This window comes from Archocentrus centrarchus, chromosome 18 (genome assembly GCF_007364275.1).
Source record: "Archocentrus centrarchus isolate MPI-CPG fArcCen1 chromosome 18, fArcCen1, whole genome shotgun sequence".
NCBI classification, from domain to species: domain Eukaryota; kingdom Metazoa; phylum Chordata; class Actinopteri; order Cichliformes; family Cichlidae; genus Archocentrus; species Archocentrus centrarchus.
Genome location: NC_044363.1, coordinates 19,062,082 through 19,076,561, shown reverse-complemented (window position 1 = coordinate 19,076,561; position 14,480 = coordinate 19,062,082). Strand labels below are relative to the sequence as shown.

At 40.7% G+C, this 14,480-nt stretch overlaps 1 protein-coding gene across 1 annotated transcript; it reads left to right on the top strand.

Moving 5' to 3' along the window:
• The first annotated feature begins 1,395 nt into the window (after window positions 1-1,395).
• Window positions 1,396-14,443, top strand: f13a1b (coagulation factor XIII, A1 polypeptide b). Its single transcript, XM_030753663.1, has 15 exons — window positions 1,396-1,521; window positions 5,923-6,147; window positions 7,255-7,443; window positions 8,672-8,920; window positions 9,069-9,187; window positions 9,273-9,380; window positions 9,505-9,682; window positions 10,300-10,438; window positions 10,824-10,927; window positions 11,104-11,192; window positions 11,353-11,506; window positions 12,182-12,457; window positions 12,662-12,822; window positions 13,042-13,178; window positions 13,367-14,443. The coding sequence occupies exons 2-15, from the start codon at window positions 5,961-5,963 to the stop codon at window positions 13,506-13,508; spliced, it is 2,232 nt and encodes a 743-aa protein (XP_030609523.1). The 5' UTR covers window positions 1,396-1,521; window positions 5,923-5,960; the 3' UTR covers window positions 13,509-14,443.
• The last annotated feature ends 37 nt before the right edge of the window (window positions 14,444-14,480 follow it).

Here is a 14,480-nt window from a genome sequence, read left to right as displayed (position 1 = left end):
ATACAGTATATCAGGCCACAACAGTTTGTATAATTCTAAGAAGCTTGAAAGTCACTATTTGGTATGACCATCTTTATTATTCAACAAACCCCGAACTCTCTGAGGCAGCTTTCTTCTCATTTCTTTAAGCAGTCTTCAGGAATAGTTCTCCAGTTTTCTTGAAGTACGTTCAAAGTTCTTCTTTGTACACTATTTTGCCAAAGGTATTCATTCACCATCCAAATAATTGAATTCAGGTGTTCCTTCCATGGCCACAGGTGTGTATAAACCAGCACCTAGGCATGCAGACTGCTTCTACCAACATTAGTGAAAGAATGGGTCGCTCTCAGGATCTCAATGAGTTCCAGTGTGGTACCATAATAGGATGCCACCTGTGCAACAGTGCCAGTCATAGAATTTCCTCTCTACTAAATATTCCACAGTCAGCTGTCTGTGGTGTTATAACAAAATTAAAGCGATTGGGAACAACAGCAACTCAGGAAGTGGTAGGTCATGTATAATCACAGAGTGGGGTCAGTGAATGCTGAGGTGCATTGTGCAGACACCAAACTTCATGTGACCATCAGATTAGTTCAAGAACAGTGCGTAGAGAGCTTCATGGAATGGGTTTTCATGGCGGAGCAGCTGCATCCAAGTCTCACATCACCATGCTCAATGCAAAGCGTTGGATGCAGTGGTGTAAAACATACCTCTAGAGCTGTGGAGACCTGTTCTCTGTGAACAGCATTGGGATATAGGTTTAAGAGAGGTACAAGAATGATATGTGTGACTACAACAAGGCCACGCTAAACTTTGGAAAACTCCAGAAATAAAGTTCTGCCTAATGAAACTACATTAGAGAGTAATAATACAGTTATAACAATGAGTCAGAAACAGTGGTTTTATTTGAACCTTAGCTAAAAAAAAAAAAATCTGAATTGCCACTCTGCCAAATTTCACATACTACTAATGAAAACAACTAAATGTACATCCACTGTTATGAGTGTAATCAGCAACATTTCAAAAATAACCATAGCAGCCTTTCTCAGTACAGCAGCCTCCAGGGTAGAAAGAGTTAAATGCAATTTTAATAAAGTGTGTCCCCAAATATCTCAAACCAAAAACTTAGTCAGTGACTAAGTTTGAGCTCTGTCTGAGCCCCATCCATCTACGGGTTTGTATGAAGATGGTACATTCCACATCCTGTTCACAAGTCGGGCAGCACAGTAACACCCACAGAAACATTGTGTGTCAGACACATGCACGCACGCACACGCGCACGCACGCACACACACACACACACACACACACACACACACACACACACACACACACACACACACACACACACACACACACACACACACACACACACACACACACTTTTCCTTCCCTCAGTGGGTATATAAGGAGGAGCAGAAGACTCCTGGACGGAGCAGCAGCAGCAGACCAACTCCAACCAACAGCAGCTTTTCTCTACAACTTCAGCTGAGGTGTGTCCACTCTACATTTCGAGCCCTTTGCACATACAAAGGTCGATTGGTAAGTAAAAGCTCTGCTTTGGTGAAGCTGTTTGACTACACTAAAATTCCTTCACAGTTTGACAATTGTTTGTTTATGACTTCCAGATGTTGTGAAGATGCAAATTTATTTGCTTATGCAGCTGTGAGTCATTTAAAAACTTGTGTTGTTGTTGTGCAATCACAGGTCTGATGCCAAGTGAGTCTAACAAAGTTTCTTGCACATCACTATATGCCCTTTCAGGACTCTAACTGAGGCACTCTGTTGTATTTTAATTTAGTTAGATGGTGGGAATTGCATTTTCAGTCACCATAACTAAATTCAATAACCAAGTCATTATAACCTGAACATTGTTAGTAGTCACAGTAACTGTGAAAACCTGACCAGAGTTATTTAAAAGTGTGCAAATTAAAAACTCCACATCTTTAAGTGAAAGACGTGTTCGCTGAGTAAGTATACTCATACTGCACTGGTTTGCCTCTACAAAGAAATAATGCATCCCAGGCTTAGTTTAACAAAAGGGTTTAAATGACTATAGTCTGATGCTCTTTGCAGGGGGTTTAAGTTTTTCCTGTGTCAGCAATTGCCAGAAAAAGATATAAAAATGCATCTTTGTGTTTGTCAGTGAATAAGCATCTAAAGTGAAAACAGAGCGTCTCACATAAAAAAAAATGCATGGAGCAATTTAATGTAGTCTGCAAACATAGAAGCAGGGCTATAAAGTAACAAAGCAGGTTTACTGCTTTTAGTACAGTTTTGCCACACTTCTACCTCACTTCAGTATTCACAGATTAGATTTTATTTAACTCCTTTCAGTCCACTAACTCATAGGATATAGGTTTCTTGTGTCCTTTTTGATTAAAAACATTAATTTGATGGGCATTTTTACTCTTTGCTCTTATTTTTACTTTGTACTAAATATGGCTTTATAATAGCTCAGATTTCACTAGATGTAAAAAAAGAAGAAGAAAAAAGGTAATGACCACTGTGCTGACTAATCAAATTGCTGGATTCAAACTTAGCCTCAGGTGTGAATAAACCAAAAGGATGTAAACAAAGACAGCCGGTGTACTCAGTGACTCATTAAATCCACAAAACATGAAACAGGACAAAAATTACATCAGCCCTTCAGCCCAGATGTGGGCTACCAAAACCCTGCTTACAACAGGAAGATTGGGCTGTCACTGCTGGGCAGAAAGGCCTGCAGCTACTGCCATAATGATTACATAAGTATAGGAAAGGCTGATTTAACCATTAAATACACAAGTGCTGTTTTCATAAGATGCTAGTAGGGGGGCACAGAGTCTATGGTATAAACACCTGGCTGAGAGTAAGACCCACTGCTGTATAATGTGGGGGTGTGTGCTGGACACGGTGAGAGGTCTGGCTGCATGACTCATCATACAGCACAGTGAGAGCTGTGTTTTCACCTGAACCGCCGGTGCCACAGATTGCCTCTGTGGGATGCCTTGGAAAGACAGAGTGATGCAAAGTATCATTAAGCTCAACATAACCTACACAATTTAAAATATTCCATGCATTATAGCGCAAAACTTAGTGTGGGAGGACCTCTTGGAGTGGGCATGTTGGTTGAACCTTTCATTCTCAATAAAAAAAATACATGTCAAACAGACATACCCAGTTAAACCTCTGTTTTTCTTTGCTGTTGCTCAAGTCTTATTAAAAGCTTGACTTCTAGCCATAGTAGTTACATCATTAGGCCAAAAACAAGCCAAAGCCTCAAGGGGGTGAGGGGTGTGAACCCTAACTCAAACCCAGTTATACTTTCTATTCATTTGAAGACCATTTATCTATACATGGAGACAAACCTCTAATAAGTTGTCTCCTTATGCTTTATGACATCGCAGTAGTCAGTCTGTTGACTTAACCTCAGGCAATTTATTGGGAGCTTCCAGTTTGGCCAGGGGATATCTGTCCACCATCCATTCTTTATAAAGGTAGATCATTTTTAAAAAGCTAATAAAATGCTGACCTGACATCAGACACTGGGTTTGAGATTTCAGTTCAGCAAATGAAATCCCGCTTTTACACTTCAAATCCACCATTTGGCTGCATGCAGAAAAAGCCTGCTCAAATGTGATTGGCTAATATAACACTGACCATGAGTGGCCGTAAATGGAAATAACAACAAATTATATATGGGGATGTAAAGATGAACAGTTACTGTAATCAGACAGCTTACATTATCAAATGCAGTGCGTGTCCACAAACAGGTTGAGCTACAGGGGTGCAGAGTGCAGCTGCGTCTTCCTGACCAACACCCTTCTAACCTATTTGCTCTTAACTTGTAGAAAATAGACTTGCTATGACAAACGCATGGAAATCGTGATGATATTTTGCTTTATTTCATCTAGTGAGATTATTGATTAAACAGCCAGGCTCTGTTAATCCACTGCTCTGTTAATTTTTGTTTCAAAGTTCTGGTACCTGTAGTAAGAATGACTGCACTGCTAAAGCAGGAAACTTTCATGGGTTGGCTCAAACTGCCAAGTCAGTTGAACATGCAGACCCATTACCACAGAGACAACCGCAATTTGAAAACACTGAGGTGAGAGTGTGGCTTTGTCTTTTAGGACTCCACACTGTTTACTATTAACATCTAGAAGAGGCCTCTACGTGTGGATTAACATTGGAGTAAAGACAATAAATGATCTCTTTACAACAGTGGCATCTCGCTTATGTCACAACCCTCATGTCGTCTGGCCACACACACACACACACACACACACACACACACACACACACACACACACACACACACACACACACACACACACACACACACACACACACGCACACTCACACACACACACACACACACACACTCAACCACCAACCATTTACCAGCCAGTGGCAGATGCGACTGCCTTAGTGAAATATAGCATGAATATACAAATATAAAATATGCAAATAAACTGGAAGAACCAGAATAAATATAAATATATATAAAAATATATATATATATATATATATATATATATATATATATATATATAAATATATATATATATATATATATATATATATTTGTGTGCACAAATACCACAATAATAAAAGTACTCAGCTACATTTAAAACATTTGAGAATAAAATACTTCCACTACTGATGCTGTATAACTTACAGTCTCTTGTACTACAGTACTATTAATAATGACCCCATCCCCCATTTTAAAATCTCCTCATGGTGTAGCTCTGATCTGATTTTTTTAATCATCCTTCACATCTATTATCTACAGTATGTTGCCTGCTTTCAGTCTTTCTTTGATATTCATTACTAACCATTGTCTACATAGCAACTTGTTATTTTGTTTGTTTGTTTAATGACTTTAATTTTGTTTAATTTACCTGTTGAGTATTTGGCTCCATCCGTCTGTCAAAGCACTTTATAAACTCTGTTTTTAAGGATGCTATGCAAATCAAGTTTATTAATATTCTTAAAAATCATTCCAAAACATCTTTTCAAGTATTAAAAACACGGAAGGCAGCAAGTCAGACTCCATGTGGTTTTATTTCATGACTGAATAACTCAGTTACATGATGAATGCTTTATGTTGTTCCACATTCTCTAACCACAAAAGCAAAACAATATTTATGAAATAAAAATAAATCATCAAACACTAAAATTGTCCTTCTTGACCATGAGTGTGCAGGAAGGGAGTGACAATAAACTACCCTCCATCCAAGCCACAAACACACATGGGAAGCATATCTGACAGAAAAGATAACTTCAAACCACCACAGTATTTATGAAGGCGTGTGAAAGGTTTTATCAATCCCAAATGTTTAGTATTATCATGTGATCACCTAATCTATCTATCTATCTATCTAGAAAATTTGAGCTGAACAAATGAACTACACAGAAAAATATTTGTAATCAATAATTGAAACAAGATGGTTGTGCAGAGCGGAGCTGCTTTGTGCTTTCTGGAATGCTGTCAGTCTTTAATTGTATTACTCAGGCGATCCGGGATCTCAGGTTTAGATTCTAGTTTAAGAACCAGCATCTACCCGAGGTGTCATCAAATACTTGACCTCTGACCCTCTCTGAAACAAGCCACATCACCATTTACGTGGCATAACCTTGGACTCTGTTATTTGCTGTTAACATTCTCATGAACCTAGATCACCACTGGAAGTTTCCACTCCTGCACTTCGGGAAACTTGGTTTATGGACATTTTACTTTGATATACTTTTGTTGTTTTTTATAAATATTTTGATACATTTAGTCTGTGACATGTGGCCAGAGTCACCGTTTGTTGTACGTCATCCAAACACTGAATGATGACACTAAGTTTTAACTGAACTGTTTAAAAGCTTTTAACTAAAATTCACCATCATATTTCAATCTGACACCATCATTGCCAACAATGAAATAATTACACATCCTTGCTTCCCTCCTAGTTCCTGCAAGAAATCACCCAACCTGAACAATCACTGCCATGTCTGATCAAGATACCACCCCCACTCCTTCTCCTGCTCCTCCCATTCCCACCGGGACTCCTCCAAAAGTGACAAACCGTGGCCGCGCTGCAGGTCCTGCCGACAGTGCCAACTCTGAGACAAGCGACTTCCCTGAGTATGAGTACTTTGTTCAACCAGGCCCCAGAGGATTTCCACCTCTGACAGGTGAAAGAGAAATATTGTGGCACGTGTGTGTTTATGTACATGTTTGTGTTTTTGCTTCAAACTTCAAAAAAGGATATGATGTTTGAAAATATGCATGCATTCAACTGAGAAAAAGTCCAGAAAACCAAAAGGGAAGAAGCTTGTCAGCTGGGCAAGTCTGTTCCTCTTAACAATAAGCTGTTACTTATAGGAAATTTGAAAGGAAGAGAAGAAAATGTTATTTTAACACAGTGTTTCTTCTCTGGAGGAGATAAAGCCCTTTTCCTGTCAGTTTCCAGTAGGTTTTACAAATGACTGACACATGAATGACGTCCAGATGGTATAAATTCTGCTCACTTCCTGTTGTGTGTCACTGCACTGCCGTCTGAATTACCGGTAAAGAGCTGCACGCACACAGATAACCAGATGTGATGGGAATTTCTGAATGCAGTGACTGTAATTACACCAGTAAACAACCCCCAAATAAATGGTCAATTGAAATTTTCCTATTGACGCATCACTTGTGTTTTTAATGAGGACAAAACAATTCAAACTGTGTTCCCACAAACATATCATTTCTTCACAGAAACTGTTGACTACAAAGATCCAAAGGCTCTGTATGAAGAGGCAAAGTATAAAATAAGAGTGACATTTCCAGTGCAGAGAGTAGGACTGGGGAATCACTGAAGTGTACCATCAGGGCAGAGATATAACCAAGTTAAGGTTTTCAGATAAGGTTGCTGCAGGACTCTGAGCTCAGTCTGCCCCCACTGTATTCAAACACGCATGATCAACTTTTGAAGAAATCACTGGATTGATCTGTGAATTTGCACTGATCAGCAATAATCTAACAAAAACAAAAACAAATGTTTCTTTACACACACACACACACACACACACACACACACACACACACACACACACACACACACACACACACACACACACACACACACACACACACACAGTAAGAGAGAGAGAGCTGATTTTCATTTTCTCTTCATTTTCTGTCACTCTGTCACCTGCTTTACTCCAAACTGTGGTGATCACTGCCCCCTTGTGGCAGGAAAAAGAAGGCTCTGAAGAGAATTCAGGCACCCTGTAGCTTCTGTCTCTCTGTCCATTCAGAATATCTGGACATCCTGGATGTGGACATGATGAAGAGGCGAGATGAGAGCAACAAGATGGACCATCACACCATGCTGTACAACTCTGATTATCTTATTGTGCGCAGAGGGCAAGAGTTCCAGGTCAACATCAACTTCAATCGTCCCTACAAACCTGCTGAAGATAAGTTCGCTTTGGAGTTTGTCATTGGTGAGTTGAACATACTGATCTACTCTGATGTAGTCCTTCTGGATCTGGTGGCTAATAAACTGTAAAGTATTTTTAAAGTAAAAGGTACTTTTTTAAAAAATGCTCTACAGAACTTAGAGGGGGCAGCATGTATCAGTTGGGTGTCTTAAGATGCTAGAAAGTTGATTCAGAGCTAGGTGGGCAGGATTCACCTTGTACAGGCCACCAGCCTGTCACAGGGTGGCCTTTGGTTATTTTTATACAAAAGATTTTACAATAAGCACCTTTAAACTCCATCTTGAAAATAAAACGGGTGATATGATATCTTATGCAGTATTTACTGTCTATAGGGAGGTTACATAAAGGTGTGCTTGCATCATATTATATCCAAATGAGTGCAGTTTTCACCCTGCAATTATCTCAATAGGGAGAGCTCATTAGGAGGAACTGAACATGATTTATTGACATACAGAATTCAATTAAGGTATTTCTTGATTAAACTCTGATGGCCCATCATGTCAGAATGGACTCCCAGCAGTGATAGGAATTAAGGCAGGCGCCCCAGGAGTCTAGACACTGACAGTGGTGAAGCTTAAGATGGAGGCTCGGATGGAGCAGTGAGTGACTTGGATAAGCTGGAGATGGGGAGGAGGTGGGTTGCACAAATGTGCAAGTGAGAATGACAGGTAAGCATGAGATTTAAAGTAAGCAGAGTGGAAGCTGATTGGCTTAAAAAAACGTGGGCAGAAGAAGTGACGTGAAGAGTAAACTTGCAGCCAAACACTCGGGAGGAGTGAATACAGATCTTCCTTATCGAACTCTCACATAAGCTTCAGAACAACAACAAAAAAGCCCTTCCCTTTCTCATCAGGATAGCTGACATTTTAGAACTCCCAGATGGAGGATATTATAATTCATACCTGAAATACTGAAAAGGCCATCTGTTGGTGAGGATTTTTACTAATTTTCCAGATTTTGAGTTGTCATTTCATTCATGTAGACATGTTTTTGCCATTGAGCAAACTAGACAAAACGGAGTGAATATACTTTGTGACTGAAGTCAGATGCATTTTTGCGTGGAAGTGTGGCCTTCATGCAGTTGCTCAATTGGAAACCACTGGTTTTTCTTTTTGCTTTTTTAAAAATTGCTTTTACGAACAATAGAAGCAGATCTACTTAAGCATAAATCATCATGATATACTTAATAAAAGGTTATCTGTAAATCTGTTAATGTTCCTTGTTCCCTCAGGCTCCAGCCCTCATTTCAGCAAGGGCACCTACATCCCTGTTTTCCCCACAAAGGAGCGTCAGAGCTCCTGGGAAGGCCGCATCATAAACACCTTTGGCAATGTGGTCACCATGGGTATCACCCCAGCAGCAAACTGCATTGTGGGGAAGTACCACATGTATGTTGGTGTGGTGACACCTTATGGCATCCGCAGGACCAGGAGGGAAAGCAGCAGGGACCTGTACATCCTCTTCAATCCCTGGGTGGCAGGTGTGTGTGTGTGTGTGTGTGTGTGTGTGTGTGTGTGTGTGTGTGTGTGTGTGTGTGTGTGTGTGTGTGTGTGTGTGTGTGTGTGTGAGAGAGAGTCTTTTGTCTTGCTTTCATGCTCTTAAGTACCTGGTATGTTGTGTTTCCTCAGAGGATGCTGTGTTTCTGGGTGATGAGAGTGAGAGGGAGGAGTGTGTGATGACCGAGATGGGGATTATCTATCACGGCTCCTATGACGACATCGCTGAGAGAGATTGGAACTATGGACAGGTAGAAGAAAAACAGGCTGAGATCTTTTAAGTCTCATTTACCAGTTAAGACTCATGACTGACCTGAGAGGGTTTTTTTTTCCTAGTTTAACTTTGGAATCCTGGATGCCTGTCTGTATATCATGGACAGGGCTGAGATGCCCATCACTAACAGAGGAGACCCCATCAAGATTGTCAGAGTGGCCTCTGCCATGGTGAGAAAAAAATTTGAGCACCAGAAACAATGTTCTTCATAAATTCTAAGATAATAGCAGCTTTCCATTAAGCTGTGTTTATTCATAGCAATAAATGTCTAGATGTGGACCCTTTTCCTTGTAGCTGAACTCCCGTGATGATGATGGCGGCGTGTTGGTGGGGAACTGGAGTGGTGACTACACCTACGGAGTGGCACCCACTTCCTGGACTGGCAGCACGGACATCCTGCTCACCTACTCCAGCAGCAAAATGCCCGTCTGCTACGCTCAGTGCTGGGTTTACGCTGCGGTCTTCAACACCTGTGAGATCTTCAGTGAATCTAAGCAGCTCAGAAATGCATTTCAAACCCATTACAGATGTTTGTTTGTTTATTTATTTATGCCTCAGAAGTCAGTGGAAAAAAATAATACAGTTGAGGAAGGATCAGAATGTGAAGTCATGAAGGAAAAAGCAATCAGGGTGCACCAATAAACTAATCATGCAGCATAAGTTAGATATACATAAAATATGTGGCACATAAATGGCCTCATGGCCACTGGGTGGTAACTGCTCTGGTTGCAAAAAGAAAGAGGATCTTTGACCACACTAAAAATGTCCATCATGAGTTCGTGATCTCTAGTTTCAAATCTTATTTAATACAATGTCTATTTTTAATGTATGGTCCTATTTAGAGTAAAACAGACAACAAAGCAGGAATGAATTAGAGCTCTGCAGATTTTCAGTCAGAGCCAAACCTATCTTGCTACGTCTGGTTTGTTAAAAAAAAAACAAAGTTTGGTGCTTGAGAAGGAGAGTCCATTCAGCAATGACTGATGTCACAGTGGTTGCATCCACCTTTTACATACTGTCTCCACTTTGTAGCTCTTGCCTCCTGCCCTTGTTTTTCATTTGACTGTAAGTTCTGCCTCCGTGTTTCAGTCCTGCGCTGCTTGGGCATCCCGTCCCGGGTCGTCACCAACTACTTCTCAGCTCATGACAACGATGGAAACCTGAAGACCGATATAATCCTGGATGAAAATGGCAGGATCGATCGAAACAGAACCAGGGACTCTATCTGGTACTAAAATATGCATTTACTGCTTCATTAAACAAAAATCCTGACATTTGTGTTTTGGCTTGTCTTGGCCTACATGAGTGTTTGCATGTTTGCATGTTCTCTCTGGGTACTCCGGTTTCATCCCACAGTCTAAAGGCATGCAGTTAGTGAGGTCAGGTCAATTGGTGATTCTGAATTGTCCATAGGTGTGAATGGTTGTTTGTCTCTCTGTGTTAGCCCTGCGACAGACTGGTGACCTGTACAGGATGTAGCCTGCCTCTCACCCTATGACAGCTGGGATAGGCTCCAGCGCTCCTGTGACACAAAAAAGGATAAGCGGAAGTGGATGGATGGATGGATGGATGGATGGATGGATTTTAAAGTTACCCTTGTTTTTTTTTTTCAGGAACTATCACTGCTGGAACGAGTGCTACATGTCCAGACCAGACCTCCCTGCTGGCTTTGGAGGCTGGCAAGTTGTGGATGCAACACCACAGGAGACCAGTGATGGTAAGTAAATATTAGGGAAAAATTAATAACAGAGGGTTCTGTGCTATTATAAGTTCCTCCCTCAGTCATATCAATTATTGTAGGGTTAGATCAGAACAGTACAAAAGGCATTTGTTTTCTGTCCTTTTAGTCAGATTGGACTGATTATTTCCTTTCTTCATCCATTATCCATAAAGGCATGTACAGATGTGGACCTGCATCAGTCCAGGCCATCAAGCATGGACAGATCTGCTTCCCATTTGATGCTGCCTTTGTGTTTGCCGAGGTGAATATTGGTTCCTGCAAAAGCTTCCTTTCACTTTCTAGATTTACTGACAATGTCACTCACTTGTTGCCATGTTTTGTGGACAACAACCAGATGATTTAATGTCAGATTGGAGCCAATATTTTTTTTCTAAACAATGCCTCTTTCTTTCCGCCTACAGATTAACAGTGATGTGGTTTTTTATTCCCGGAGTAAAGACGGAACAATGGCGCCAGTTAAGGTGAACCGGACTCATGTAGGCCGCCTGATTTTGACCAAATCTCCAGGAAATGTGACCCGCCGTGACATCACAGATCAATACAAATTCTCTGAAGGTCAGGGACTACATCGAACACAAGTGTCAGTGTTTCAGGAAGCAGCAGAACCATTTTGTCTGCTGGAGCCTGAGCTCAGAAAGAACTGTAAATGTAAGAAGAGTAGTTTAAAAATGAACAAACCTGAATAAATGAATGCAGTCACCTTGAAATAATGTCATAATGAAAAAAAGAAAAGAAAATGGAAACACTTGAGCAGAAACATGCTGTGTGGCTTCGTTTTTACTATGATGAATTATCTTGCCCTGCCAGTCTCTAAGGCAGTGTTTAAGTCCTTTTATTTTTCATTTGTACCCGAAATGGCAGGTGGTAAATTCAATCAGGAGGAAAGCTCATTGTTGGCACTCTTCAATGCTGTTTGGCACCATATGCTCCAGTATGGGTGCCAGATTAGGCAGTGTGGTTCTTAGGATGTGAATTTGGGTGCTTTTCTTCTGGGAAACAGCTCCATTTGGCATCATTCTGGCTCGGTTTTATCGGCAGTTGGTACTTTGGACTGAAATACTCCCACTGCTTCATTTATCACAACCCCTGGAGGGATTAGATGATTTTGAGCCTAACCCATTTTCAAAAAGAAAAGCAAAGAAAAAAGAGCTGATGTCAGACTTTATTCTGTTAGTTTTTGTTACACGTTGATGTACAAACACATTAATATGTTGCAAACATCCACTCCAGGCACCACCGAGGAGCGGACCGTCCTGGAAAAAGCAGAGGAGTATGGCTGCAAACGGGAAAAGTCCAGCCCTCCTGTGGCTGACGTGGATGTGGTCCTGCCCAACCTGGAGATTGGTGTGGGCACCAACTTTGAGATGAACATTGAGTTCATAAACAACAGTGACCAGCAGCGCACCGTGGATGCCTACATCAGCGGGAGTGTGGTGTATTACACTGGAGTCACCGGCACCGAGTTCCTGTTCCTGACCCCCAGAGTGACAATTGACCCCAAAGCAAGTGAGTAAGATGGAAGGCATGGAGATGAAGAGACACAAAAGTCATAAAAGCACTGATTACCAAACTTATAGAGCTATTTCAGTGTCACTTTGAGTTATATTCAGTTATGTCTGTCTTCATGGGAGTTTTTTAGTGTGTGATGTTCTAAATTTGATTTAAAAAATAAACGCACATCAGAGTAGAAATGTTTGTGGTATTTCACAGATGTGAGAGAGCTGGTGGTGGTGGAGTCAAAGAGCTACATGAAGCGTCTGGTGGAACAGGCTAACCTCCACTTTATTGTTACGGGGAAGATCAGAGAGACCGGTCAAATCATCACTGCGATGAAAGTCGTCACCCTGCAGAACCCCAAGCTAATCGTCAGGGTCTGAAATGATTCCTACAAATCTTTCTCCGTGTTTAATTAATTGGAATCACCTCTCCAGTATGCTTCCTATGTCATATTAAATGCTAAACCTGATTGCACTCAGGCAGTCAGTTTACTTTGTTTTCATTAGTTGTTTGATGCACTAGCAGGGAACCGTTCATCATAAACGAAGGTCAATTTTGGGGGTTTGGCTTACATTTTGATGTGTGTGCTTCAGGTGTCTAGTGGAGGCAAAGTGAATGAAGAGATGATAGTGTCTGTGGAGTTTACGAACCCCTTCAGTTTCAGCCTTGAAGGTGTCTACATTCGCATGGAAGGACCGGGGATGATGGCGCCAAAGTCCCGGTATTACAGGTGAGTACAATGTGCATAAAATATTTCCACAGAAAACAGTTTAACCACCTGCCATTACATCTGCTCCAGATAAGAGATTTTATAGCCTCCAGATGGGAGCAGAAGGAAAAAAAAAAAAAAAACAGGTATTGCATAGACTACTGCTTCTTGATTCAGTATTTCTGATGAGTTTGACTGTCTTTTCTCAGTCTGATAACAGGAGGCTCTTCTCTGACCTGGACCGAGTATTTCACCCCAGAGAGGGCTGGCACAAGCAGGGTGATTGCTACTCTGGACTGTCCTGCACTCCGGCAGGTCTACGGCCAGGCATCTGTCACCATCAAGCCCTGAGAATTGCCACATGATCACAGATGCCCAGCATTATTTAGCCTCAGTTACTCTTCGACCAAATATGGGCCTATATCATAGTTATGCAACTCCAGTTTTTGAACTATATAGCTTCAGTATTGCAGATATTTTTTAAAGGCTGCAGAGACAATAGCTATTTCAATAGCTAGTTAGCTAGATATCTACGATTTTAAAAATAGATTCAGTAATCTAATGAAACACAAGGAGGATTGACCTTTTTGTGATATACAGATATGTGTATAAGAAGTTATCTTTCTGACCAGAAGTACATTTAAATAGTTCAATTTTAAAGCTAAGCTTATCAGTTTTTGGCCAGTAGGGGGCAGACCTACCCTACCTTACACTAGCCTTGTAAAGCTGATTTAGTTGTTGACAAAAACTGCCCACTTCACAGGCAACAAGAAAGTTCATCATTCCACTGGAGGTATTTTCACATAACTGATGTGTTTAACTCTCATTTTTATACATTTCACGTTTTTGGCTCATCTGCCACATGGTTTAATATATTCAGCAGAAATACTTCCTGTCATTTGGCAGAGGACAGGGAGCATACAGAGCCAGGTTTCCTAAAAGTGATTTGTAGTAGCTGCTTGAGTTTGTGTAATAAATCTCTGTGGATATGAATGACCCAACTGTTCAAATATTTTTAATATTCAGCGCTGATTAAAACAGGTTTAACTATGTCAATGTCACCACAATTAAATTTCAATTTCACAGTTTCTGTTTGAATATAGTTTATCAACCTCCTCTAATTTTTCTTTGTACAAGAATGGGCCAGTCAATCATACAGTAAATGAATCTTTATTAAGGCCATTTGGTATGTTCTCAAACAAATCATGTGCAATTCAAAGTGCTTTACACTTGGCAAAGTTAAGCTGCAAGATACAAATAGTCAAATAAAAGATTTAAAAACTGCATCATCATGTGTCATGTTTCCAGTGTCTCTCTCTGCAT